This window comes from Arctopsyche grandis, chromosome 3 (assembly GCF_051622035.1).
Source record: "Arctopsyche grandis isolate Sample6627 chromosome 3, ASM5162203v2, whole genome shotgun sequence".
Taxonomy (NCBI): domain Eukaryota; kingdom Metazoa; phylum Arthropoda; class Insecta; order Trichoptera; family Hydropsychidae; genus Arctopsyche; species Arctopsyche grandis.
Genome location: NC_135357.1, coordinates 23,750,980 through 23,777,539, shown reverse-complemented (window position 1 = coordinate 23,777,539; position 26,560 = coordinate 23,750,980). Strand labels below are relative to the sequence as shown.

At 35.2% G+C, this 26,560-nt stretch overlaps 4 protein-coding genes and 1 non-coding gene across 9 annotated transcripts; 4 read left to right on the top strand and 1 right to left on the bottom strand.

Moving 5' to 3' along the window:
* The first annotated feature begins 261 nt into the window (after positions 1–261).
* LOC143923130 (uncharacterized) lies at positions 262–15,933 on the top strand. Of its 3 annotated transcripts, XR_013261699.1 has the most exons (6): positions 284–529; positions 858–1,002; positions 1,086–1,394; positions 1,529–1,727; positions 14,947–15,088; positions 15,523–15,933. XR_013261699.1 is itself a non-coding variant. In XM_077446654.1 (5 exons), exons 1-5 carry the CDS (start codon positions 333–335, stop codon positions 15,609–15,611), a joined length of 939 nt encoding a protein of 312 aa, XP_077302780.1. In that variant the 5' UTR covers positions 262–332; the 3' UTR covers positions 15,612–15,729. The 3 variants fall into 3 exon arrangements, 2 of the variants coding, with proteins under 2 accessions (XP_077302780.1, XP_077302779.1); XM_077446654.1 differs by lacking the exon at positions 14,947–15,088 and having other exon boundaries at positions 262–529; positions 15,523–15,729; XM_077446653.1 differs by lacking the exons at positions 14,947–15,088; positions 15,523–15,933 and having other exon boundaries at positions 267–529; positions 1,529–3,629.
* LOC143910108 (small nucleolar RNA U3) lies at positions 8,649–8,864 on the top strand. Its single transcript, XR_013260439.1, has one exon. It is a non-coding gene; the product is annotated as a small nucleolar RNA U3 (small nucleolar RNA).
* A 998-nt stretch (positions 15,934–16,931) lies between the features above and the next one.
* Positions 16,932–19,883, top strand: CCT8 (chaperonin containing TCP1 subunit 8). The gene is made up of 6 exons (XM_077427468.1): positions 16,932–17,169; positions 17,719–18,276; positions 18,346–18,720; positions 18,794–19,020; positions 19,116–19,311; positions 19,389–19,883. The coding sequence occupies exons 1-6, from the start codon at positions 17,110–17,112 to the stop codon at positions 19,611–19,613; spliced, it is 1,641 nt and encodes a 546-aa protein (XP_077283594.1). The 5' UTR covers positions 16,932–17,109; the 3' UTR covers positions 19,614–19,883.
* A 39-nt stretch (positions 19,884–19,922) lies between these two features.
* On the bottom strand, positions 19,923–21,291 carry AIMP1 (aaRS-interacting multifunctional protein 1). The gene is made up of 3 exons (XM_077427470.1): positions 21,123–21,291; positions 20,352–20,861; positions 19,923–20,273 (listed from the first exon to the last, which is right to left on the bottom strand). Exons 1-3 carry the CDS (start codon positions 21,261–21,263, stop codon positions 19,986–19,988), a joined length of 939 nt encoding a protein of 312 aa, XP_077283596.1. The 5' UTR covers positions 21,264–21,291; the 3' UTR covers positions 19,923–19,985.
* Positions 21,292–22,373: 1,082 nt separating this feature from the next.
* On the top strand, positions 22,374–26,075 carry Ufl1 (UFM1 specific ligase 1). Of its 3 annotated transcripts, none has more exons than XR_013260344.1 (7): positions 22,374–22,614; positions 22,731–23,722; positions 23,804–24,254; positions 24,334–24,792; positions 24,922–25,133; positions 25,216–25,563; positions 25,761–26,075. XR_013260344.1 is itself a non-coding variant. In XM_077427464.1 (6 exons), exons 1-6 carry the CDS (start codon positions 22,532–22,534, stop codon positions 25,365–25,367), a joined length of 2,349 nt encoding a protein of 782 aa, XP_077283590.1. In that variant the 5' UTR covers positions 22,374–22,531; the 3' UTR covers positions 25,368–25,600. The 3 variants fall into 3 exon arrangements, 1 of the variants encoding a protein (XP_077283590.1); XR_013260343.1 differs by having other exon boundaries at positions 25,216–25,502; positions 25,889–26,069; XM_077427464.1 differs by lacking the exon at positions 25,761–26,075 and having other exon boundaries at positions 25,216–25,600.
* Positions 26,076–26,560: the final 485 nt, after the last annotated feature.

Genomic DNA, 26,560 nt, shown 5'->3' with positions numbered 1-26,560 from the left:
AATACACTGTACACAAAACTGCCTAAATATCGTAAAAAAAAAAGCATCTTGCTGAGCAATATTTGAGCACTTTCCTGTACAACAATTTTCCGGTGCGACAGGAGCCCGCGTGAGCGATTTTCGTAGCGGTGGTTATCCTGGTAGCGATTCACATTTGGGATGTAACCCGTTTACCGCTACAACGATACATTACTAGATGAATTAATAAGTTTAAGAAAAATTCCACTTTCGTTGTTGGCAGCGTTGCTTAAAAACAGACTATTTGCCGGCTGTCAACACTCGTCCTCGACAGTTACGGTCACTTGCTGTCTTTGTACTTTCGCGCCAAAACCATGTTGTCCATGCACTTCCCCGAGGAGTTTCGTCACAAGGTGGACATGGAAAACACGTCTAAAGGCTATATATCCCTATTCGTGGACCTTAAAAACGTTGCTGAAGCCGATAGATGGATTTTGGTGTACCAACAAATGTCCTTCACCCAGTGGCTTTCCAGAGACAAAAAACACAATCAGAAGGATATTATTTACAGGTAACTTCACCTCCCATTAATTTCAATTCAAATTTAATAAAATGTTTACCATTAGACTAGCCATGTTTAAGTGGTTTATATTACAAATACCGAGCAAAGCCGGGTAAAACCTCTAGTGTTATTATATATGTAAATATAGACAAATAAAATATTTTCATATTGAATGTACTCTTCTTTCCTTGTCTATTGTGATTTTTTCGATTATCCGGACTACCTTCATTCCCAATTAGTCCGGATAATCGAGGCTCTACTGTATTACTTTGACGTGATAATTATGATTCAGAATATGTTTTTTTGTAATCCATTCGAATTCTCATTATTCTTGCAGTGCTTTTTACAAATGCCATCATAGCGCATACCGTAAAAGCACAACAAGTGCAAAACGATCCAAAAACATGAACTGTGGTGCTAATTTGAAAATAGTTATTAGGGAGAATACCACCAATGTTCAATTGCGTTACCAACATGTAAAGGTATGAAGCTTATCGTAATAATTCATTAGATTTAATATTTGAAAACAATAAGTGAATCAATTCGTAATAATTTCATATTGCAGGAGGATAACTTACCAGCATTAATTGTCATCAACTCTAATCATTCGCATGATATCGAATCCGCTGAAGCTCTCTCATCCTTGTCGCCACCACATTACTTACGAGAACAATTTGAAATATATTTTTATTCGAATCTGCGTGTGGCAAATGCAATGAGAGCTCATTCCAATTATCTGCGTGATGAAGAAGGGGCAAATGAGAAAATGCTGGCAAATGGATTTTATAATCCCAAAAAACGAACCATTTGTTATTGGTACGAACTCTGGATGAAAACAAATATCGCTCTTCGCAATGGCATCTCTATGATACAGGTGGATAGTACATATAATATTTATGTTATTTTGAATATAATAATTTCATTGCTCAATATAATTTACCTTTACATATTCATTCTTAGTAATATGCCAGGTAAGACCCAAATAAAATAATGTTACCTTTTTTTCAGACATTAAAAGAATTGATTGTAGAGGAGGAGAAGAAGGGAGCAATTATAAAAATCAGTGAAGATCCATTTGCCCTGCTAATTGTAACACCTTTAATGAAACGAACTATGAACTTACCAGCGGCCAAAGATATCATATTTGTTGACTCAACAGCTTTGTGCGACCGTGAAGAGAATTGCGTAACATTTGTGTTTACTACAGGTATGATTGGAGCCGTTCCGTTAGCAATAATCATTACAAGGGGGCAATCTACTCTAGAATATGTGTCAGGGTTTAAATTACTGAAAAAGGTTTGGGGAGATTTGAGTCCTCGCTATTTTATGACTGATGATAACCGTGCAGAACGTTGTGCTCTTAGCAGTATTTTTATCAATTCAAAACTTTTAATATGCTCTTTCCACATATTGCAAGCGATTTGGAAATGGCTCTGCTATTCTGACCATAAAGTTTCAGAAGATGATAAACTATTTTTGATGAACCGATTTAATATTATTCTAAGAGCATCCACCCTACCGGAAGCTATAGAAGCTTATAACTTTCTGAAACACTGTGAAGTATCGTCGAAATATTTAAATTGGATTGACCTCGTGGATAATTACTGGAGTCGTAGTGAGGAATGGTGTCATGCGTACCGTGACCATTTAACTCGTAGAAATCAGACCAATTATTATGCCGAGATCACTGTGCGCATATTTAAAGACAATGTTTTAAATTTGTACAAGGCATATAACACACCAGATCTAGTGAGATATGTGACCATTTACGTGGAAAGTTACTTTGTCAATCGGTGTGCGAATTTCGCTCACGGGAGAAGTAATAAAAATGACTTTCGATGGAAATCACTTCTTAATTTGGCAGCGTATCTCACGAAAGATGACATTCTGCAGATAGATTGCGACAAATATTTAGTACCGAGTGAGCATACAGATCAAATTTATGATGTTGATATAAGTGTTGGTTTTTGTGTTTGCGATGTTGGATATTTGGGGAAATTTTGCAAACATCAAGTCGCTGTTTTCATCCATTTCTTCGATATACAAATAGACACAGTCGACGTTAGACACACTGCAGCAATTTTGGCGTTTGGCGATAAAATCAATGAGTTTTATAGGCCACTGAAAGACTTGAGCGAAAAGCCACCCACTACTTCACAAACTTTACCAACTTCTCTAACTTCAGCAATATTACCAACTTCCCTAACTTTGCCAATGTTATCAACTTCCCAAACATCACCAATTTTATCAACTTCCCTAACATCACCAATTTTATCAACTTCCCAAACTTCACCAATTTTATCAACTTCCCTAACATCACCAATTTTATCAACTTCCCAAACTTTACCAACTTTCCTAACTTTACCAACTTTCCCAACTTTACCAACTTCCCTATCTTTACTAACTTCAGCAACTTCCTTAACTTCACAAACTTCCGTAACTATTAAGTCTTCTGTGGAAAGGTGTGACAGTGAAAACGATATTTCTTTAAAGAATAATCTTATTCAAAAATTTTCAAAACTTATCCATTCTTCAATGGACATGTACAATATCAATTTATTGCATAAAGCTTTAGATAAGTGTGTAAGTCTATCAGATATTTGTAAATTAAATAGAATACGTTCGAGAAGCCATTACAGAGCTGCAATAAATGTACAACCAACAGCAGTGACCAGACGACGACCTGGCGTTACAAGGGCTAAAAAGAAATTGCTGTCTGGACATTCATTGTCGGATGTTGTTCCATGAAAAAGAAAGAGGAAAAGAAATTTGGAATTAAATATTTCTCATAACTAGCCAAATACTACATATTACTAACAGAAATGTAATATTTGTCTTTTTTTTGACGTTATTATATACTAGTGTTGGACCCGTTGATTTCAACGGGTGGTTTCGAAAAGGAATTGAAACTCGAATAAAAATAAAGCTAAAGATATTGAATCGACTGGTTTCGGAAAGAAATTGATGCACGAATTACGAATGACAAATTACGAAGTGATTACGAATTACGAATTACATTTTGTGCTTCGCCGACGCCTCCGGCGGCCGCACCGCACCCAGCGCCCCCGATGCCTCCGGCACCCCGGGGGCTTCGCCCCCAGCGCCGCTGAAAAATGAAAAAACTGAAAAAATGAAAAAAAACTGAAAAAATGAAAAATATGAAGAAAAAAAAATTTTGTTCCCCATACTGGTTGATTCATTATGTTCGGCGAGAGTTAGGACACACACACACACACACACACAGATTACCGTCTTTATATATATGATGTATGTATGTATATAAATTTTTTGAAAAAAAAATTACATATGTAACAATTTTACTATTTCTATCGACGTAGTAACAATCGATGAAGTTTTAAGATCATGCAAAAATTCAAACACAGAATCGATCACTGATCACGCTTTCATGGTCTAGAAAAAATGTGTGTTAGTATGTGTCACAGTGATCTTTTATTGCTTGTGCATTTGTTACTCGAAGAAAAAACAAACATTTATTCTTGATCAATTTTCAATTTTGTATTATTCTATAATTGAAAAAGTCACCGATTTTTTTCTCATAACCTCGTTGGGCTGTAGACGTTTTGTACTTAACTATATTTTCAACTAGTGTTTAAACCGCTTAAACATGGCCAATCTAATAGTAAACAATGAATTAAATTTAATTGAATAGTTTTATTTTATTTAAATTTATTTGAATATTCATTTGTTTTATTATTAAATTGAACGTCACAGAATCTACGACCCAAACAAACAAACATGCATACATTTCGAAATTATATATTAGATTCTATTATTTTTTATAATATTCATTTCGTGTTTTCTTCTGGCATGTGCTATGCGCATAAGCGATTTTTGGTTTAATTTTGGTCTGTGTGCATGTATGAATTTATGGTTTGCGTGACACCAAGCTTCCCTACATATCCACTATTTATTTAATACAAAATACATTTCGAGTACTGCTTTGAAATCATCTATGGCTTTGAAATCATCTCGACAGGAGTGGAAGAAATTATTTTAATGAGACTTAATATAAATGCTGTCAACTATCTCAAAACATTATTTTCGTTAGCAGTACCACTTATCTTTACGTAACTTGTAATATTTGTCTTAAATTAGAAAAAGTCGTTTCTCAAATAGATGTTCGTTCCGCATTGCTGTCATCAGTTTATAATCTAGTACCACCCATATTTTTTAATGTATTATACTATATATACTTGATGGTTTATACAGATTTCATTCATACTATTGTTACTTTTTACATACATCCTTTACTTACGATTACAATTCAGGAAAAAGTTTACCTCTTATCCGATCGTTTACAAACTTTGCCATATTGCTCATTTTGGTCATTTTATAGTTTCTTTTCTGTACTTGATTGTATGTATATATTTGAATTTATATTTTAAGTATTGCTTTTAAATATTGAGAAGACAATAATGCTCCATAAGTGTACATATTTCGGATTTAGAGAATTTTATTGACACTTGTCCAATAAAGCAATAATAATTGTCTTTCATTTTTTAAATGTATTAATTTTGAATTTCTAATTTTTTAATTCTTGTTTATATAATATAAGTTTTTATTTTAAAAATAATATATTTAAATATATTTTCCAATTTAAATTATTTTAAATAGTCACCGTTGTCCTGACTTATCTTTGTTTTACAGTAGAACCTTGATTATCCAGACTAATTGCGGATGAAGGTAGTCTGGATAGTGAAAAATCTTGATAATCGAAAAAATCACAATTGACAGGGAAAGACGAGTACATTCGAATTTCCCCATTCATTCAGGCTTTTTTCTGATGATCATATTCAACCGGAAGACTTCTGATATTTTTAAAGCACCTGGGAGTTTTTGATTTCCCAATGACAAACAATGGGAGTCTGTGTCTACCTGTTGCATTGGCACACACCATTTTGGTGACACGTTCTTTACTAGATTTGCACCCTGGTGCAGTAGTTTCACGTCTCGATGTTAAAGATTTGTCGGGTAGTTTCTTCCAATTTAAACCGATCTCGTCAGCATTGTAAATTAATTCTTCGCCGAATCCTTCTTTCTTTAATGTGTCAATGAAAGTGTGTGCTGAAGGTATGTCAGCAGAAAGCTTTGCCCCATGAATTTCTAGTTCTCTAATACCATGACGCCCTTCGAATTTTTCGGGCCAACCCGAACTTGCTTTGAAGATGGACTCTCCATTTGATATTGTATTAAAAATATTGCTTCTTCAATTAATAATGGACCAGATATTGGCTGTCCAGACAATCATCTTTAAATCAACCACATAAAAATACACTTTTCGACTTCTTCATTTCCTGATTTTTTCATAACCTTACGCTCTGAGCTTATCTTATCTTCTGACATTAAAGAATCAGTAAACTTCACAATTTTTTCAATTTGTTTTTTATATCGTGAAATCGTCGAAGTTCCAACACCATATTTATTTGACAAAAAACGTCTTAAGATACCCCTTTTTAAGGCATTGATTATATCTAATTTGTATTTTAATGATAATACAACACATTTTCTTTTCCATATTGGTAATATTAAAAATAAATATTTAAATCGCGATCAAATTTTCAAGAAACAAACGTCGTTTGAGTATTGCATTTTGAAGATAACTGACTTATTTCTCCATCTTATTTTCGAATTTTTATGTTATGCATTTATGAATAATTCCCGGGGGGGGTTTATGTTATGTCATCACAAAAGTAAAAATTTTAAAGCAATTTCAATTCGTCACATGCAAAGCAGCAAAATCGTAAAATTTGTGTTTGTTTTCAACAATCCCGATATTCGAGGTTCTACTGTATTTTATTTTTTGCTAGTTTTTCACGTTCTTTTATCCATTCGTTGTTTTTGGTCGTGTATGTACATATGTACATGTGTTTGTATATTAATTAATTTATTTTTTATTTTAATAATTGGTAGGTATGGGTTCCATCATGCTTTGTGAATACTTCATAATTCAAATTTCTTCAAGCATATGTATTATATTTTTATGGAGCATCTATTTACATAGTTTACCATATTATTAAATCTCATTGTGTATTCTAATATCGATTTTGTTTGAATTATATTTTCATTTTTATTACAAGACATATAAGGTTTATTTACATATAAGGTTAATTAGTCTTTTTTAGGTTTACTTCGCCAATCAGTCTGACAATAATTCCTACATTCTTCCGATCGCTTTGAAACTTAGTCGTTTTGCGAGATTTGGCCGCCGATAGAGATTTCAATTGCTCCCGCTAACTCGATGGTGAAATATAATCGTAATAAACACGTTTAAGAATCCAAAAATCATTCACTCCAATAGCTAGCAGCCTTTTTTGTTTGATTCTCCGCCCCCCAATCGTTTTGTCAGATTTTAATTGTTTTTGTAAACACCTCTTTTTCACATATCTTATATCTTATAAAATTTGCATTATAGACTATTATCTCTCATGTATATATTTACTTAACTAATAGGTTATATATTGAATGTTAAAATGTTTATATTATAATTCAATCGGTCGATTTTTGTTTTCAACTCTTCGAATTTGACTTTTTGGCTTGATTTTGGGATGAGACCGTCTATTCAGATCACTATGCAGTAGTGCTTCCAATCCCGGAAGGTTTCGTCAGCACCGGGATTCCGGTGTATAAGGAAAAAAAAGTTCAATTGCACATACATTTAAAATCTTATTAAAATATAAATAATATAGAATACTGTGTACTATATGAAAAAAATATATAATACACAGTATTCGTTTATTTATTTTTATTATACAGATCTGAATTTAATTTTAATTTTTTATTTTAAAATAAGTTCGAAGTTAGCTAAAACGAAACAATCCATCTAATATAAAAACTCCAATTAAATTGACTTTATGTAAAAAAAAAAAATCACACTAACGAATTTTATTCAATAATTAATTTTAATATAGTTTATAGTACTATGTATATATCGAAGAACTGGACATATAAATATTATAATAAAATGTACTTACATCAAAATAGATAATCTTCGTACGATTAACAGAAACAACAGCGTCTTAGTACAACACACACAGCGTAACGAGATCCAAACACTTGAAAATCCCCTGTATGACTGAGAAAATCATATTCGATCCTAAATAACACAGGTCTCATAAAAATAAAAAAAATGTCAATATGCTTCGAATATCATTGCAGTTGAGGACAAAATCTGCAATACAATTCACGCCGTGCGTAATATTTCGAGGAAACGGCGAGCTGGGGTGAAGCGCTTCAGTGCAAACAAATGTATTATGACTGTTATTGTTCGTTGTATAATGTTGTTACACGCTTTTTCCATATTATTTTTGTAAAAATAATATTTTAAAGAAATTTCTGCCAGCACCGTAATCCCGGTATTCAGACTAGTTTCAGCACCGGGATTCACGGTACCAGAAATCACCGGGATCCCGGGATTGGAAGCCTTACTATGCAGGCTATCCGACATCGTTGAGGTATTTAATTCTATGGAGTCTGCAATCAGCCAAAAACGCGTTTGGCGAATGAAAAACTTAAGCAGCTGCATAAACTTGCAAACGATTACTTTGCGACAAAACAACGTAGGATACTATATAAATTTCGTAAAAATCGTGAGTATTACCATAACATAATTACTTCCGTTTCATCCAAATAATCAAAAGCACGCAAGGCAATTTCGGATAAAACGAGATGCCATATGCCGACGAGGCGCTGTTCGTTCTTAAATTTATTTTGAGGTTTTGAAAATAAACCTAAACATTTGTTTGATTTGGGCTAGTAGTTTGAGAGTAGTCCAATTTATACATTGAAGTGTTAAATTTTTTCGATAGATGTCGTTAAATGCTTGGGAGTATTAGACTATAGGTACCAGTGTCCTTATAAGATTGTAAAAAATATACAAATGCATGTCTTTTATTACATACCTCCTTTACGTTTCACTTATTTAAATTTATTTTGAGGTTTTGAAAATAAACCTAAGCGTTTGTTTGATTTGGGTTAGTAGTTTGATAGTAGTCCAATTTATACATTGAAGTGTTAAATTTTTTCGATAGATGTCGTTAAATGCTTCAGTATTAGGCTATAGGTAGCGTAGTTCTTAGGCTTAAGTACTCCAAAAAATGGTGTTTTTGTAAGGACTGTACTCCACAGGATCATTTCTGTAGTACTTTCTTCACCGTCAAGCACGCTCTATAAGAGAGTGCACGAGTCACGTTGATGAGACGTGGCGCGGTTCCCTGAGCGTGAGAAGGACTTGGAAAGGATTTTAATAATTCTTTCCTAGTCATCGATGACCGTTCACCTGTACTAGGATCACAGGAGGATGGGGGGCTGTCGCTGTCTGAGTGGCTTCGTTTTAAAAATTTAATTTATTATTCATATTCATTACATTATTCTCGATTCTATAAGTCTACATACTCTGCTGATTATATCAAGATTCTAGCGGATCCTTGATACGTAATAATTAATAATTCCTTTTGAATGATTTTAATTTCTGATAAATAATAGTTGGATTAATCAAATGTTTTAAGAGACAAATAACCTGGCTAGGATAACATTGTTTTGTACATACCTCGCAAGTATTATCACAAATTGGGTTCATCGCACTTTAAACTGTGTAGTCTGCTACACAGTTTAAAGTGCGATCAACACAATTTGTGATAAAACTTGCGAGGTATGTACAAAACAATGTTATCCTAGCCAGGTTATTTCGTACATGATCGAGGCGTCTCCAGCATATTTACATGCTGCGTGAGCCCGGGAAGGAGTCTTAAGAATTGTGTCATTGATGCAATACTTAAATTGATGATGATTGTGTCATCGTTACCAGCAAGAAGACTACTCCACCATCAAGAGCTTATGGAAAAGCTTGGATCCTATACCTGATATGATTCAACAGCTATCACAGTGTGAGGTACGTCTCTTGTCCAGGGTTATTCTGTTAGTAAAGGTCATCAGTTACGATAGTCTTTTTGGACAGCACGGTGGCCAGGCGGTACTTTTTACTCAAGACATTTTTGAGGTAAGTTAGAAGCTATCAGATATGTTGCCAAGATCAACTGATAACTCGGGACTCGTGGTAGTAACCGAGTATTTCGAAAACCTGGACATCACTCGGGAGTTCACTATAACACGTACCAAGGTCTTTAGCGCTTTACATTGGCTTATATCAAATAACTCACTTTATAAAGACATATACAGATATTGCAATGAGGCGTGTAGCCCCTCGAGAACCGTCATACAACGAATATAGAATACTAGCTGTATTACCCGGCTTCGCTCAGTGTTTATAATATAAACCGCTAAAACATGACTAAGCTAATTTAATTAAAAAAAAAAAAAAAAAATTTAAAATTTAAAAAAAAAATCAAAAAAAAAATTTAAAAAAATCAAAAAAAATAATCATTTTTTTTTTTTGCCTTCTAGGGCTTCGCCCTCGGCACCCCCCAGAGCCTTTGCCTTCTAGGGCTTCGCCCCTCCACGCCCCATGAGCAATTGCCGTTTAGGGCTTCGCCCCCATGATCAGTTGCCTTTTAGGGCTTCGCCCCTCCGCGCCCCCATGATTCAAAGCCGTCTAGGGCTTCGCCCCCCTTAGTTAATGCCTTTTAGGGCTTCGCCCCCCGCGCCCCCAAGATTAATTGCCGTTTCGGGCTTCGCCCCCCTTAGTTAATGCCTTTTAGGGCTTCGCCCCTCCGCACCCCCATGATTAAATGCCGTCTAGGGCTTCGCCCCCCCTAGTTAATGCCTTTTAGGGCTTCGCCCCCCGCGCCCCCAAGATTAATTGCCGTTTAGGGCTTCGCCCCCCTTAGTTAATGCCTTTTAGGGCTTCGCCCCTCCGCGCCCCCATGATTAAATGCCGTCTAAGGCTTCGCCCCCATGATCAGTTGCCTTTTAGGACTTCGCCCCTCCGCGCCCCCATGATTAATTGCCGTCTAGGGCTTCGCCCCCCTTAGTTAATGCCTATTAGGGCTTGCGCCCCTTGTGGCGCCCCCTTTTGAGCCCCATGGGGCTGCGCCCCATGAGGCTGAGCCCCCCGGGCCCCCATTCGGGGCCCCACGGGGCTGCGCCCCTTGTGGCGCCCCCTTTTGAGCCCCATGGGGCTGCGCCCCATGAGGCTGGGCCCCCCGGGCCCCCTTCAGGGCCCCACGGGGCTGCGCCCCATGTGGCGCCCCCTTTTGAGCCCCATGGGGCTGCGCCCCATGAGGCTGGGCCCCCCGGGGCCCCACGGGGCTGCGTCCCTTGTGGCGCCCCCTTTTGAGCCCCATGGGGCTGCGCCCCATGAGGCTGGGCCCCCTTCGGGGCCCCACGGGGCTGCGCCCCTTGTGGCGCCCCTAGCGGGGCCCCATGAAGCTACTCGCCTTGCGCCCCCGCGGGGGTGAATCCATTGAATCGAAAAAAACAAATCGGCGCCCATGGATCGAAAAAAAAAAAAAATCGAATCACGTGTTCGATGACGTCACCGATCTACGGACGACGACCAAGGATATTTACATACAAAGTCTCTTTCCAAATTATAGATTAGATAGTCGAATTAGCGATTTTAAATTTGAACAATGTGGTGAACGACGCTACTGCCTATAGGTGATAATGGATACTTGGAGGTCGTGCGATGTCATCAAGGAGGATTTTGTCTTGTACCACAGGTCATTCTCAATTAATTATGATGACGATACCAGTTTATATGGAAGTTTACAGGATTCCATAAATCGCAAATGTATTGGAATGACGTTGAGTGATGCCCTTACCAGGATGTTTTTGGATCACTATGCTGGTGCCCTAATAGCAGTGTTCAAGACACTAGAAAAAATACAAGAAATTGTTCGTATTTGCAAACGAGCAACGGGATCTCGTAAAGTTCCTTTTACACTCAATTACATTGAGTGTAGTAGTAAGTTTCAAAGCGGTCCAAAGATTATAAGAATATTGTACGACCGATTGACGAAGTGAAGCTAATAAATAAAACAAAAAAATAATAAATAAAAGGTAAAAAAAGATTTTTAAACACAAGGCTTTTTATTAGTTTTGTGTATAAAAATAGTAAGATAATATATATAAAATGTACTAAAATATAAAAAATAAAATAATAGTATATTTTTTATATAAATTTTAGCTATATTCTTTAAATTTTCCTTTCATTTAATTTTATATTTATTTTTTTATAGTTTAGTATATTTTATAAAATATACTTTGTTTCTTAGATGGCTGAATTTGGTAATTAAAACCCTAAATAGGTTCTCTAACTAAATACCTTTGATTTGAACCCCGATGCATTCTGTAATATTGAATGGGGGGGGGGGGTATTTCCACATTTTTAATCTGCTGTGTATTTACGAATTTATTTTTGTTAATTATTATTTATTGTATATAATTTGATATTTTCTTGTCTGGATTGTTTAGGATTATTTTGTGTTTGATTTTATTTTGTTTCAATATACATGATACTCTCGATTAACTGGGCCAATGCTGGGAGGAAAGACATGGATAATCTCTCAATTGTTATTATTTGGTTTTAAAATGTATGTATGTACATATACTATAAGTATATTTGCAGCGCAGACTATACTTTTTTTATTTATTAAGAAAATGTGTTATTCTCATTTGCTTTTGAGATTCTCTCATTAACGCGTAAGAAACTCCTATCCGCCGTGTGTTTACTTTTTATTACAACACAAAACGCAATTGACATACGAAAGGATGTTCAATATATTGAAAGAGTTGATCCCTGATTTAGCTCCTTCGGTAATCCTTGTCGATTTCGAAAAGGCAGCGATAAACGCGGCTCAAAAAATATTTCCAGGCAGCGAAACAAAGGGTTGCTATTTCCATTTGAACCAAAGCCTGTTTAGGAAAATAAATAGTGTGGGCCTTAAATCTCAATTTGATAATAATCTCGATTGTAAACTACTCCTTCATAAGTCATTATCGGCTCTGGAATTCGTCCCAGTTGACGAAGTGAATACAATTTTTTCGATGCTTCATGGGGAGTTTCCAGACGAGACCATTTACAAGGAAGTCGTGACATATTCTTTTACGACCTATATTGGAGGCATTGGGGGACGAACTCCACCATTCTCTATCGAATTGTGGAACCAACACTCGGCAGCCATTGATGGATCGCCCAAAACAACAAATTGTTGTGAGGGTTTTCACAATGCGTTGAACGCGATCTATAATTGCAGCCAATCCCAGCATGTGGATTTTGTTGGATGGGCTGCAAAGGGATACGGCATGCCATAGGCTGACATTGGCCAATGTAAGATTTGGCCAAATTGAACCACTAAACGCCAAGTACGAGAGACTGTAGAGCGGTATCTCGTGTCATAAGTGATTATCACCAGATACCTGACAAATTATTATACTTGCAACGTCTAGCCAACCTACAATAATTATTCTTCCTTTTTTATGTACTTTTGTTTATTTTGTGTATATAACTGTTTATATGTATATTTTGATTTTATATTTTGTACATGTTGTAAATATTCAGGAATTGTGTACATTATATTATAATTGTGTATGCATTCGATACAGTGTGTATTTTGATTTTAGTTCATTTTTTGATAAATATTTACATATATCGAGACTTATATGTATGTACATACAGTGGCGGACTGGCCATACAAGCGAACATGCCCGATGGCATGTGGGCCCCACTATCTGTTAGAAAATATGGGCCCTCAGTAAAATTAAATAACTTTTTAACTATTTATAGGATATTGCAACTTTGGGACCTAAAGTTTGGGTATTTCAACAAAACAAATTTCTTACGATATACACAAACAACTAATACCTGCTTTAACAGCCCAAGGATCGGTTAACTTTTTTTATTAGGCTCGAAATGTAAGTTTCAACATTTGCGTGGGCCCTTTTGCCGGGCCCATTTCCAACCTCAATATTATGTATATACCAATACCTATGTAACAACTAACTACTGAAATAAAAATGGGAATAAACAAATTTTCGTGAAAAATATAAACATAATTGCATAAAACAATTTTGATAGGACGATTCATCATCAACCAGCGATTTAAATTTACTTCATACTTTCAAAATAACATTTGATTATACTTCGATGATATAGTAAGATTTAAATACACAATTTTAAACAGTTTCCGAATATAAAATCTATTCCTAATTTAGACACATTCATGTAAATAGAAATATAGGATAGGGGCCCCCTCCCCAAAATCCCGATTTTCGATTAACATTCATTGAAAATATTATGCATTTTTTTCAGGGACGTAATTTGGGGTGGCCATAGGGGGGCACTCGCCCCTCTAAACTAAGGAATAGTGTGAATTTAGAAAATATTATGAATTTAATGATTAATGAGATACTACGGATCTATGAATGCTACGTTTATTTCTTATGTATGTTACTTTTGGGTAACTAATAAAATAATCGCTGCTATGTGCTTTGAAGAGAAACAAAACAAAACTTTATCTATTGTTATTACGTACATGTACATAGATAAAGTGAAAAGACAGTTGGTAGAAATTAAGTTAATTGATAGTTTTTTGATGACTCAGTTTGATGGTCGATTAATGTTGACCATGTGAAGATTTGTGGAAAAAAATTTTCGCCTGCGGCGCTTTTTTCTCTTTACATAATATTTTTTTATAATTACTTTTTCAAAAATAAGCTTATTTTTTTCATATTTTATAACTCAATTAGGTGTATTCAAAGAATATTTTCCATTTTTATTCCGATATAAAAAAGATTTTTTGAAAAAAAATTCAATTTGACCAATCTTTGCCTGCCCCCCCCAAGAAAAAGCTGAAATGACGTCCCTGACGTGGTGGAAAGAAGAAAATTTTGTTATATGGGGGGGGGGGGGGGGACAAATTTTTTTAACCCTGGGGGGCCCCCCTTTGACTCCTGGCATGCACTGATTTCAGTCCCAGTCCGCCACTGTGTACATATGTAGGTGTTGTAAATATTGAGTAATTTGTTTATATGCACAAATACTTTCAGGCTTCACTTGAATGTGGATCAGTTGTTGTTGTTTTGATGAAGACATAGATTTTGTACAAATTATCATATTTGTTTACGAAAAACCAAATCTACAAGAGAAACTTTAATTTTGATTATTAAAAGATTTGATTTTATTTTTCATATATGTATATGATCGACTTGTTCGCAACTTAATATCTAAGATTGGAAATGTTTCTACCACATACATATGTACAATACCACTTGCTTGGTAATTATACAATTTCAATTTAATGCAAAGTACTTCAAATCGCTGAGTGTTATTAGCATAAGATGAAATGTACAATAAAACAAAAATAAAAAATTATATATTTTTTTTTTATTTGTGTATAATATTTTATAATAAAAATATAAAATAATGATTTTTAACTGATTTTATGATTATTTTAAGAATTTTTATTTGCATATAAGCAATATGTTTCGTTCACATTTTTTTTTTACAGATTACACGTTGCAGTTCTTTATACGATACTTGATTGTATCATAATTTAACGTCAACATAAAGTGCATCTTATGGAGCGGTTTAAATACATAAAAAAAAATACCTGTGAGAACATCGTCAATATTGGCTACTATATTATAATTGTATGATATATGTACTTTCAAATAAATTTTTAAAATATATACCTAAATCTAAATTACAGGGACAAAATTTAAAAAAAAAACCTTTTATGCACAGTAAATACAATGATTTATTATGTTTTCAACACATTATACATAAACATATTAATTAATCTTATATATATTTTAATAGCTACTGATCTACTGATTATTTTCTATTTTACAATTTTATTTTATTTGGTTAGTAATTATAGTATTATATTATTCTAATGTTAATGTACAGCATAATAGAAAAGAGTTCAAAAACCTATTTAAAATTGAATATATATTATTATATATAGATGACATATAGAAAATGTTATACCATGTAACAAAGATAAACAAATAATGTTACCGACGATTTATTTATGTAGATGAGATGTAACAAATTCATTATAAAATGACGAATTCACTTTTAGATACCGTCCGTATTAAAGATGAAGACGATGGCATAATCATCGCTCTTGTACAAATATGCAGAATGAATTTCTGGCAACGTCCCATTTGACTATTCCAGAAGAAATAATTCATCGCTCCGAAGCTGAGAAACGAAAACGACCTTCTTTGTACATATAATTACTATTGTAACAAGTGAACATAAATAAAGGATCCTCTTAGTGTTCACAATCAGTGTTTTCATAGACCTTCCCGCGGTACATTTACCGCTCCGGTGAATTAAGATTAAACTGTGACATTCGAACTGTCAAAGTGAAATGAACGCAATAACGCAAAAATGCCCGCGAAGACCACAAACAACGGCCACGAGGGCCTTTGGCTCGAACATATGTCTAGTGGATAATAATAAAAATTTCGTAAATAAAAAGTATTTGAGAATATTTTTGTTTGTTTGACCAATTTTAAATTTTTGGGTGTGACCAGTTTTAGCGTGACGGATGATCACGAGTGACCGATCTAGAGCGAACAGTTGTCCTGTAACAGGTTCACATTTGACTAGTAGTCCGTTTACCGTATATTGATATCAAAAGTTCAAGTGTATTATAATTATTAAAAAAAAAGATTTATTTATCAGGGACTTTATAAACATCGTGCACGACAAAGCGCAGGCACATCATCCCACATCGAAAGCCGAAGCGGTACTAAAGCCCGGACCCTAAGGGGGCTGTATATTGTTCAAATGTTGTAAATGCATTTTTAAAGGTTTGCCGAACGGCACGCTTCCGCAATAAACGGCACGCTTCCGCTCCTACCTATACTAATGACTAAAGGACGACGCGATGGTGCTCTTTTCCAAGAAAGACGGTTTGCCTATTATCAACCTACAAAGCTAGAGAGGAAAAAAAAGGTTCAAAATAGAAATTGACAATAGGCAACTCTTTCCTGGAAAATAGCGCCCTAGCGCCCTCCTTAACTAATGTCTAGTGCATGTATTTACACAAACACTCTGAATTTGGTCGCTCTCTCGCTGAACGAACTATACTCACCTAATGGCAATATATAAAATATTATTTTATATAATAATACGATATAATATGATTATACGGTATTTCAATAAAAAATAACTATATTTATACGAAAAAAAGTGATCAAGGATGTGTATATTTGGGTAATTGGATTATTACGCACATTTCGATCGCCCAATATACGATTTTTGCCATGATTTGAAAATCGCGAATACGGAACATTTGGCACTCGAGTTCTCGTTAGTATGATGGACTTTTCGACTGACAGATGTTCCGTTATAGAAATTTTAGTGACTTTTGGGCGAACGCTTTTTGGGCAATAATCACCGAACCGTATATTTGATGATAAATCTAATTTTGAAAGCAGTTGTGTATTGTAGTAGTAATGGCCGTTGTTCGTTGGGTTTGGGGGAAAACGAAGAGGCGTGAAATATTGAAGCACACCGCACGCTCTCGCGCTCCCAGCTCGCTCGCCGCACCCACATTTGCACGCGTTGAGGTTAAGTCTCTTAGTGAAGATCCTTCGATCTGCGGACGAAGAGTCGCCAGAAGTAGCAGATCAAAGTCAGAAGCAGAAGCACCAAAATGGCTCTTCACGTACCGAAGGCGCCCGGCGTCGCCCAGATGCTCAAAGAAGGAGCACGGGTGAGTTTCGAACATCTAGAACCTTCCGTTTGATTCACTTCTACTCCCACTTGCACGATGCTATTTCACTGTATCATCAATTGGTGAATTGTTTCCATGGATTTTCTCTTCTCTTTCACTTAAATATATATTTTATTTTATTACTTTACGTTCAATTCATATTTCGATTTTTCAAAACATTTTACTCACATCAACAATGAAACACTTTTCTTGACATATTAGTCAGGCAACTCCTCAAAGTTATCATAAAATAATTAATCATATATTACGAAAAATACAAATCAATTATGAATATCCTGGCTAATGTAATGTTATCCAACAAAAATTACTTACTACAGTCACGCTTTAATGATCTTATCACATATAAACGATTAAAACTATACCAAATATGATCAATTTAAGTTGAGCAAATTAATATGATTTTTAATTTAATAAAAATTTTCATAAAACATCAAAAAAAAAAAATCGTTTCGTATTATTTGGAACATGAAGAAATTTGAAATCAATCCATATTATTTTATTGATGTGAAATTTAATTTTAATTTTCAGATGTATTCCGGATTAGAAGAGGCTGTATACAGGAATATCAACGCATGCAAACAATTCTCCCATAGTGTTCGTTCAGCTTACGGCCCAAATGGAATGAACAAGATGATTATCAACCACATTGATAAACAATTTGTTACGAGTGATGCTGGTACCATCATTAGGGAATTGGATGTTGAACATCCTGCCGCTAAATTGATGGTTCTGGCCAGTCAGATGCAAGATGCTGAAGTTGGTGATGGCACCAATTTTGTAATTGTGCTGGCTGGTGCGTTGTTAGAATCGTCGGAAGATCTCTTGAGATTAGGCATAAACCCTTCAGAAATATCGACCGGCCTCGAAGTCGCTTTGGAGAAATGTTTGGAAATTCTTCCGACGTTAGAGTGTTTCAAAATTGAAAATTGCAGGGACGTTAAAGCTGTCACAGCTGCAATCAAAACTTCGATAATGTCTAAACAATTGGGCCATGAACAATTCATCGCCGATCTTGTTACGAGAGCTTGCGTGTCAATCATTCCTGAGCAAACTACTTTTAATGTTGATAACATTAGAGTTTGCAAGGTAAATACAATTTCATATTACGAACTTAAGCTTATAATTAAAAAATATTTCACGATATAATCATTTTAGATTTTGGGATCTGGCCTCCTGCAATCATCAATTATTCAAGGAATGGTATTTAAACGCCAGGTTGAAGGTGATGTCAGTTCTATAACCAAAGGCAAAGTGGCTCTTTATTCTTGTCCCGTGGACATCGCCCAAACAGAAACGAAAGGAACTGTTTTAATTAAAACTGCTGATGAATTGGTAAAATTCAGCAGGGGTGAAGAATCTCTATTGGAAGCTCAAATTAAAGCCATAGCTGACACTGGTGCTAAGGTCGTTGTATCTGGAGGCAAATTCGGAGACATGGCTTTACATTTCGTTAATAAATACCAAATGATGGCTGTTCGTCTCAATTCCAAATTCGATCTTAGAAGATTGAGCAAAGCTGTTGGAGGCACTGTAAGTTAACCCTCGAGCTTTAATATTATAGTTAAGCTTATATTATTAATTTTCATGATAATTTTTATTTCAGGTGCTTCCTCGCTTGACTCCTCCCACTCCACAAGAACTGGGATACATTGACAGCGTTGGCGTGAAGGAATTTGGTGGTACTGAAACAGTTGTATTCAACAACCAGAGTTCAGAGTCTAAAATAGCTACAATAATTGTGCGTGGATCCACCGATAACTACTTGGATGATATTGAACGAGCTATTGATGATGGTGTCAACACTTTCAAAGGAATCACTCGTGATGGAAGGTAAATTATTTTTTTATATTACTAGCAAATTTTATGTACCATTTAAGATGTTAGTGAACAACTGATGTAATTTTTTTTATCATGTATTGTTTTAGATTTTTGCCAGGGGCAGGAGCTGTTGAATTGGAATTGGCCCATCGTCTCACCAAGTATGCAGATTCCCTTCCAGGATTAGAACAGTATGCTGTAAGAAAACTTGCAGTTGCTTTGGAAACGTTCCCAAAAATCCTTGCAGAGAATTCTGGCGCTAATTCTACCATGGTTTTGGCCAATCTTCATCGCGCCCACAAGGTTTTAATTCCTCCAAAAATCAATTGCAACTTATATTTTTTTAACTCTCCTTGTTTCATATCTTATTTTGTTTACAGGAAGGCAACAAAAATGCTGGATTTGACATTGATTCCGAGTCGAATGGATACTGTGATACGAAAGAAAGGGGAATTTTAGACCTTTATAATGCAAAGGAATGGGGTTTAAAATATGGAGTAGGGGCAGCTTGCACCATTATCAAAATAGATCAGATTATTATGGCAAAACGTGCAGGAGGACCCAAGCCTAAAGCCGGCGGCCACAACAGTGATGATGAATCATAAACTTCACACACATCCTTCTAATTTGCAAAACAAGATTTTAATTTTTAACTCATAAAAAAGTGACTGTATTGTTCTCCTGTATAAAAACAAGAGCAGGAAACCAGTTACGCAGTATTTTCACAGCTTATCAACCAGTGTTAACCAAAAACTTGTCGCTTTCACCACTCATTAGCTACATATGTCGCAAATAATTTTTTATTATTCCTATTATTAAAAAACACGTAGCTTTAATTTTACAATAACTTATATTCTTTTAATTATAATTGATATTTTTATATCAAAAACGTTCATTTAATAAAAATATTATTAATTCACTATTGCAGTGTTTTATTTCAACAAAACTTACAAGTACATAGGTATATAGAAATGATATTAACGAACATTAACTCCGATCAATGTTTGCGAGACAATATCTCCTTTCCCGGGCACTGTCAGAGGGACATTCTTATAACAAGCTTGTTTATTAGAATTCACTTGCAAATCTGGAGCACATGTTTCAAAGATTTTCTTTTTTGGATTTAATTGCGCATCTACATTCCTAGTAAATCCATCGCAATGAACCAAATCGCCTGGTTGTGACCCAGGTGGAGGAGTCAACACCTCGACTTTTTCAGGAGATGATGCACACATCACCATTGCTTCGGAGGTAACGCCTCGCATCTAAAAATAAATACAATATTAAAGATTGCAGTATTTCATTTTTGAAGAATAGTTAAAAAAAAATATATAGAAATATACCTTAGCAGGTTTTAAGTTGCATAAAAGTACGACGAGTCGATTCTGCATTTCACCAATTGGAATATGATTAACCAAACCAGAAACGACCGTTCTTAAATTTGGCTCTCCGCAGTCAATCTTCTCTACATACAAGCTATCAGCATCAGGATGTTTGCCGATTTCCACAATCCTGCCAATTCGAAAGTCGAGCCTGCCTACATCTATCGGAGCTTCAGTTGCCGCAGCTGAAGTCGGATTTTCTGAGGGTGGCTTCACTTTTTTAGGTTTAGTTTCTTTGGCCGGTTGCGGTTTGGTATTTTCCATTGGCTTAACTTTTTCAGTGCTCACTGGAGTACACGTATCTAGCAGAATATCTTTTTGGTTTGGTATAGGAATTTGTTTCTTCCCATGCAAAGATTCTAATTTTATGAGTTCTCTTAGCGCCTCGTCGATTTGTTTCCGTAAATTATCATTTTCATTCGATAATACGTCAATTCTTTCCTTGGCTTTTAATTGCTTGAGTTCAACGAGCTGAAATCAATACACAAGTTACCGATAAATATTATTTTTAAAAAGATGACCGTAACTGTACGACGGTGTGGTAATAAGACATGTCATGTGAGAGGATGTACGTCTGATGCTATGTAGAATTTAGATTAAAAATTTTACAATGAAAAAAGTAAAAAAAAAAGGTAAAATGTGAATTCATTCAAATTAACAAGTAAACATAACCTCAAAGTTTTGAGAAATTATTAAAAAAATAATAGGTGTTAAGGTTAAGTGAAGTCTAACTTCTTGCTGAAGGGAATTAAGCAAATGGGTAGCTTTTTGCATCCGATCACCATCCGATGAGAGTGAAGACATGATCGAGATTCTTCTGACAGAAGCCTGTAAATGTCGTCGACACCACGTCAAAGCAACCGCACTCAACATCGAGACCAAATTTAGACGTCCGCAGTTGCTTATGAACAGGCTAGCCAACTTTATTTAAACTAATAACAACACGATAATTCAAAATCCTGACACAACTAACTTCAAAAAACACGGTGCAATTTTCAAGGAGGGTATATGGGACGATGGTTCCATTTTAGTTTTGTGCAATGTCTTGGCGTTACTTGTTCAAGGACATCAAATCAATACTCAATACCGTCCGTAAATAAGTTGAACTTATTTATTCGAGTATGTGTGAAATCCGCATAGTATATGACCTTTTACAATGAGTGCAAAAATAAATAGCTTCAGTCATTTACACGTCTATATATATATATATAAAAATGAATGTCTGTGTGTGTGTGTGTGTGTGTCGAATAGGCTCCTAAGCCACTGAAGCGATTACGATGGAACTTTCAGGATTTGTTGTATGCAAGTCCGGGAAGATAACTGTGAAAAAAAAACGGGAAAAACGGGAATGAGTATCTTCGCTATAATTTCGAGAAACGAGAACGGGAACGGGAATTGCATGCGTTGAGGGGGCTACAGACGCTCCGGAATTCCGAAGAGGTATTCCTTTCGGTCGACCTGAAATTGTATGAGGCTACACACGCTCCGGTACGCCTCTCCGGTATGACGTGATGTTACTGTGAAAAAAAATCGCCCAAAAACGGGAACGGAAACAGGAAAAACGGGAATGGGTGTCATTGCAACACTATAATTTCAAATGTTTTCGCGTCGCGACCTGCGTTAGATAAATTAAACAAACAATTGAATTATTTCAAATGTGTTCGATGCCTGCGTTTTTCCGACAAATGGGAACGAGAATGGGAACGGGAACGGGAACGGGAACGACAACAGGAACGGGAATAAGAATTGCATGCGTTATTGTGGCATTGCAACGCATGCCGGGTTCAGCTAGTTTAAAATAAAAAACATTTTTTTCTGTATCATTTGTATTTATATCAGCGGCGTGGACTAGAGGTTTACATATGAATGTTTAATAATTAAATTAAACAAAAAAATGATTAATAATTAAATCTAAAATAGTTAAATTTATTTAATTTCCAATTATTATTGAGTATAAGAATTGTTTTCAAGCAAATTTTGGGCAATCGCACATTGAGTGGTAGTGGTAGAAATAGATGACGTTGCAGCGGTAGTGGTTCTGCTATTGCCATATGGAATTTGGCACTTGTGTCAGGCGGCGGGTCGAGATAGTGGGCTGTTGGTGATTTAGTTGATGATTAGAGAGCAAATAGAGTGAAAGGATGGCCACCACAGCTGATTGGGAAGAGGTGAAGCGATTAGCAGCCGACTTCCAAAAAGCACAACTCAGCTCAACTCTACAAAGGTTTTATTTCTCACTTCATTCACACGTCATTCTCAATTTTTACTTTACTATCATTCTATTGGAACGATAGTAAATATCATAGCCTTCTAATTTTAACTTTTTTATTTAATTTCCAGGCTGTCTGATAGAAACTGTGTGGAGATAGTTACCAAGTTAATTGAATTGAATTTACTTGATGTGATTTTCACTAATGATGGCAAAGAGTACTTGACTCCTCAACAACTCTCCAGGGAGATCAAAGACGAGTTATATTTACGAGGTGGACGAGTAAATCTTGTAGATCTAGCCAAGGAGTTGAATGTAGAACTTTCGCAAATATCTGCTAGAGTAGGAGATGTCTGCCAGTCGAGTTCGAGTACAAGTCTTATTTTGGGGCAACTCATAAATGAAACCTACATAACCAGAATCGCTTCGGAAATCAACGAAAAATTGACTCAAAATGGACAAATCAATGTCAGTGAATTGACACTCACATACGATTTACCAGCTGACTTTCTTCTTCATTCCGTATTAGAAAGGAAGCTAGGAAAATTAATTTTTGGAAAACAAGATCCGGCAGATCCTAGAATCTTTTTCACCGAAGCTTTTGTGTCCAGGACTAAAGCTAAAATTAAGGGAGCTCTAGCTGGTTTGTCGAGGCCCACTCCGGTAATTGCGATTTTAAATCAGTGCAATGTTTCGGAAAGATTATTTTTCAGTCTAATGAAGGAAGTTTCTGCTGCTGGCTCCGTTACCGGGAAACAAGCTGGCGCTCTTTATATTCCGCATATTTACAGTAAATCGCAAACTGATTGGGTTGTAAACTCGTACAAGCAGAGCGGATACTTAAAGTACGATTCTCTGGTACGAATGGGCATTACAGATGCGAAACAGTTTATCAAACGGACTCTTGCTAATGAAGACATAAGCTATTTACAATCTTGCGCAATTGGGAATCAAATATTGGAGCAAATTACTATAGCAATTGAAGAATGCAATACTTCCAAACAATGTGTTGATATTTCCTCACTTTTGCCCTCCGTTATCGGTGAACAAGACGTCGAGAATCTTATAGCCAAAGCGCTGACTCCAGCTTTTCAAAAAACACTCTTGGTATATGGTTCAACAGGCAGGGTTTCTTTTTTTCGTAAAACTAACTTTTAATTGAATCAGAATTAATCAAATTAATAGTAATTTTTTAATGTTGCAGTTGTCAGCACTCATTTTGTGGATAAATTAGCAGTACCTTGTTATACTTTGGTTAACGAAAAAGCTAAAGAATATGTTAAATCAGGTGCTTATCAGAAAATGTACACAGAGAGACAGTTAGCCAATGTAAAAACGGTAGAAGCTGACTTACCAGTACATGTCGACATGAAAGCAGAACGGCGAGACGAACGAAGAAGAAAAGCTGCTGGTGGAAAAGGCGGTGGTGGTACTCAAGGTCGAGAAACTAAAACTAAATCTGTTAAGAAACATACCAGAGGTAGTAAAGCTGCTCAAGATTCAGATTCTGACGAATCATCTTACGTATCTAGCAAGAAGCCAAATACTACCATTGAATTGTTGTCAATGAAAGAAATCAAGAAATGTATAAGTCCCACATTGGAGAAGGAAGGATTTGAATATCTATGCTCTAATATTGCAGAATATGTTTATCCGTGGGTGTCTATGCATGTATTTGTTTGTAATTATTTTTATCTTTTAATTTTTCATAGTGAATTTTTCATCATTTTTCAGTTTGGTAAACAAAACTGGCCTCGCTACGGCTCAGACTTTATTCAATGCCACTATAGAAAATACTTCACAGATTAGAAGGCAAACTCACTCTTCATTGCAAGATAAACTAAATACTTTAATTAATGACATTAGACATTATGAAAAAGGCATTAAAATGTTTCCTGCTGATCAACAACCGCAATTTGTAAAATATTTACTGAAATCTTTGGGATGTGACATAGCTTCAGAATTTTTCAAATACGTTGCCAATGAATGTGGGCTACCCGAAGCTCCAGACACATTGACCACCGAACAAAGAAATAAGTTGATTAATGAAGTTACAGATGAGTATAAGTCGGTTCTTTCACTGTTAAATAAAAGTCTCAGTGGACAGAGCGTTGAAAGCTTTTTACAAGCAGCCGAAAATTGTTTAGAGGCTTGCAGCATGGTATTGAAAAAAATTGATAAAAAGAAAGATAGGTTAGTTAAAATTGCAGTAAAATTATATCTGTATTATCTATTAACACCATTACTTGAATTTTTCTTTATCATCCTTAGTAAATTGAGAAAATTTTTTAAATATATATTTTTTTTTTTTGTTTATTTAAGGTCTCTAATTCTGACTCATAAACATGGTTTACTTGAACAAATTGATACATGTGATGATCCACCGCTACTTCTTCATTTATCTGTTTTGACAATATTCACTATTGCCACGCAGACTATGCTACATGCATCCGGTCGGCAGGTGTCCACTATAATAACATTTCTGAAATCTTATCTGACTGATGAGCAAAGAAAGGAGATTTCTTATTATCAGGGTAAGTATCTACATAGAATATTAAAAATATTTTACTTTGAAATTAATTTATGTACTGATATTGCCAACGACTATGTTTTCAGATCTAGTTTTAGAACTACTTAGCACAGATGAAGATAATGATAAACGAAAAGAAATCTTGGCATCACTTGAGGAGAAAATGTCCACCATCAAAAAAATTGCATTGGACTTCAAAAAACCAACCACTCAATCCAATTCCAATGCAGAAGCATAGTTGCAGCTATTTTTAATTATATTATTATGTTTATAGATGTTGCCCATATATGATATTGATTATTATTTGTGCATCATTATTAAATTGATTTTTCATAACTGCAAATTGTATATTTACTCTATTTTTATGTATGTAGTACATACCGGTCTCCGTGACGGGCCGGAATGTGAAATGCCGGAAAACGCAAATATCGGAAGTCAAAGATCGAAAATCGAAAGATCAAAAAAAAAAGGGTGCATGGTAAACGGTACATACTCACTTAATTTGCGCGAGCAGGATACAACAGGAACAAGAGGAACAGGCTTTTCCTCCCGTATTGATGTGCGCGCGCAGAATACGGGAGGAAAAGCCTGTTCCTCTTGTTCCTGTTGTATCCTGCTCGCGCAAATTAAGTGAGTATGTACCGCTTACCAGGCACCCTTTTTTTATCTTTCGACTTAAGATCTTTCGATTTTCGATCTTTGCCTTCCGATATTTGGTTTTTCGTGCATTTCACATTCGATCCCGTGAGGTGCACCCAGTACATACATATGAATTAAAAGAAATTATTTTTTCATGAAAATATTTTAGTGGGTATGTGTATTTTTATAGTATAAACGGAAAATTTATTTGTAAAAAAATTTTGTAATTATATTAACTCTACAATATTATTTCTGTATTTTATCTGTCCCAATAAAAACACCTGCCCTTACTTTCTTTCACATTTTCATTTTTCTTTTGAATTTCTCAAAGCCTCAACCTATACATTTTACTGGTTTATATAATTTCAATAGAGAATATTATTTTGAATGTAAAATAATTAAAAATGCAAGTATTTTGCTTTCAGTGAAATTCTACAATGTTCCTGAAGTGAGCATTTTGTTGATATTTGAATAAAACGAGCAATATCTCGAATTGGGTGCAACATTATGTACTTACATATAGTACATACATATGTACATAGTAATGTGATCCATACAAAGAAAAACTTAAAAATCGATAATTTTTGTGTCCAATTTATTTTTATGAGAAAACTTTAGATTATGAAATTAGAAGAAAATGTTCAAATATTCTGAAATATTTGTTAAAAACGGCTACATCATTACACGTAAAAATCACAATTTTTACAATTAATAGAGGGTCTCGTTCGTGTTGAGGGGGGGGGGGGTAAGATATATTTAAAAGTACATATGTATGTATAAATATATTCCTGA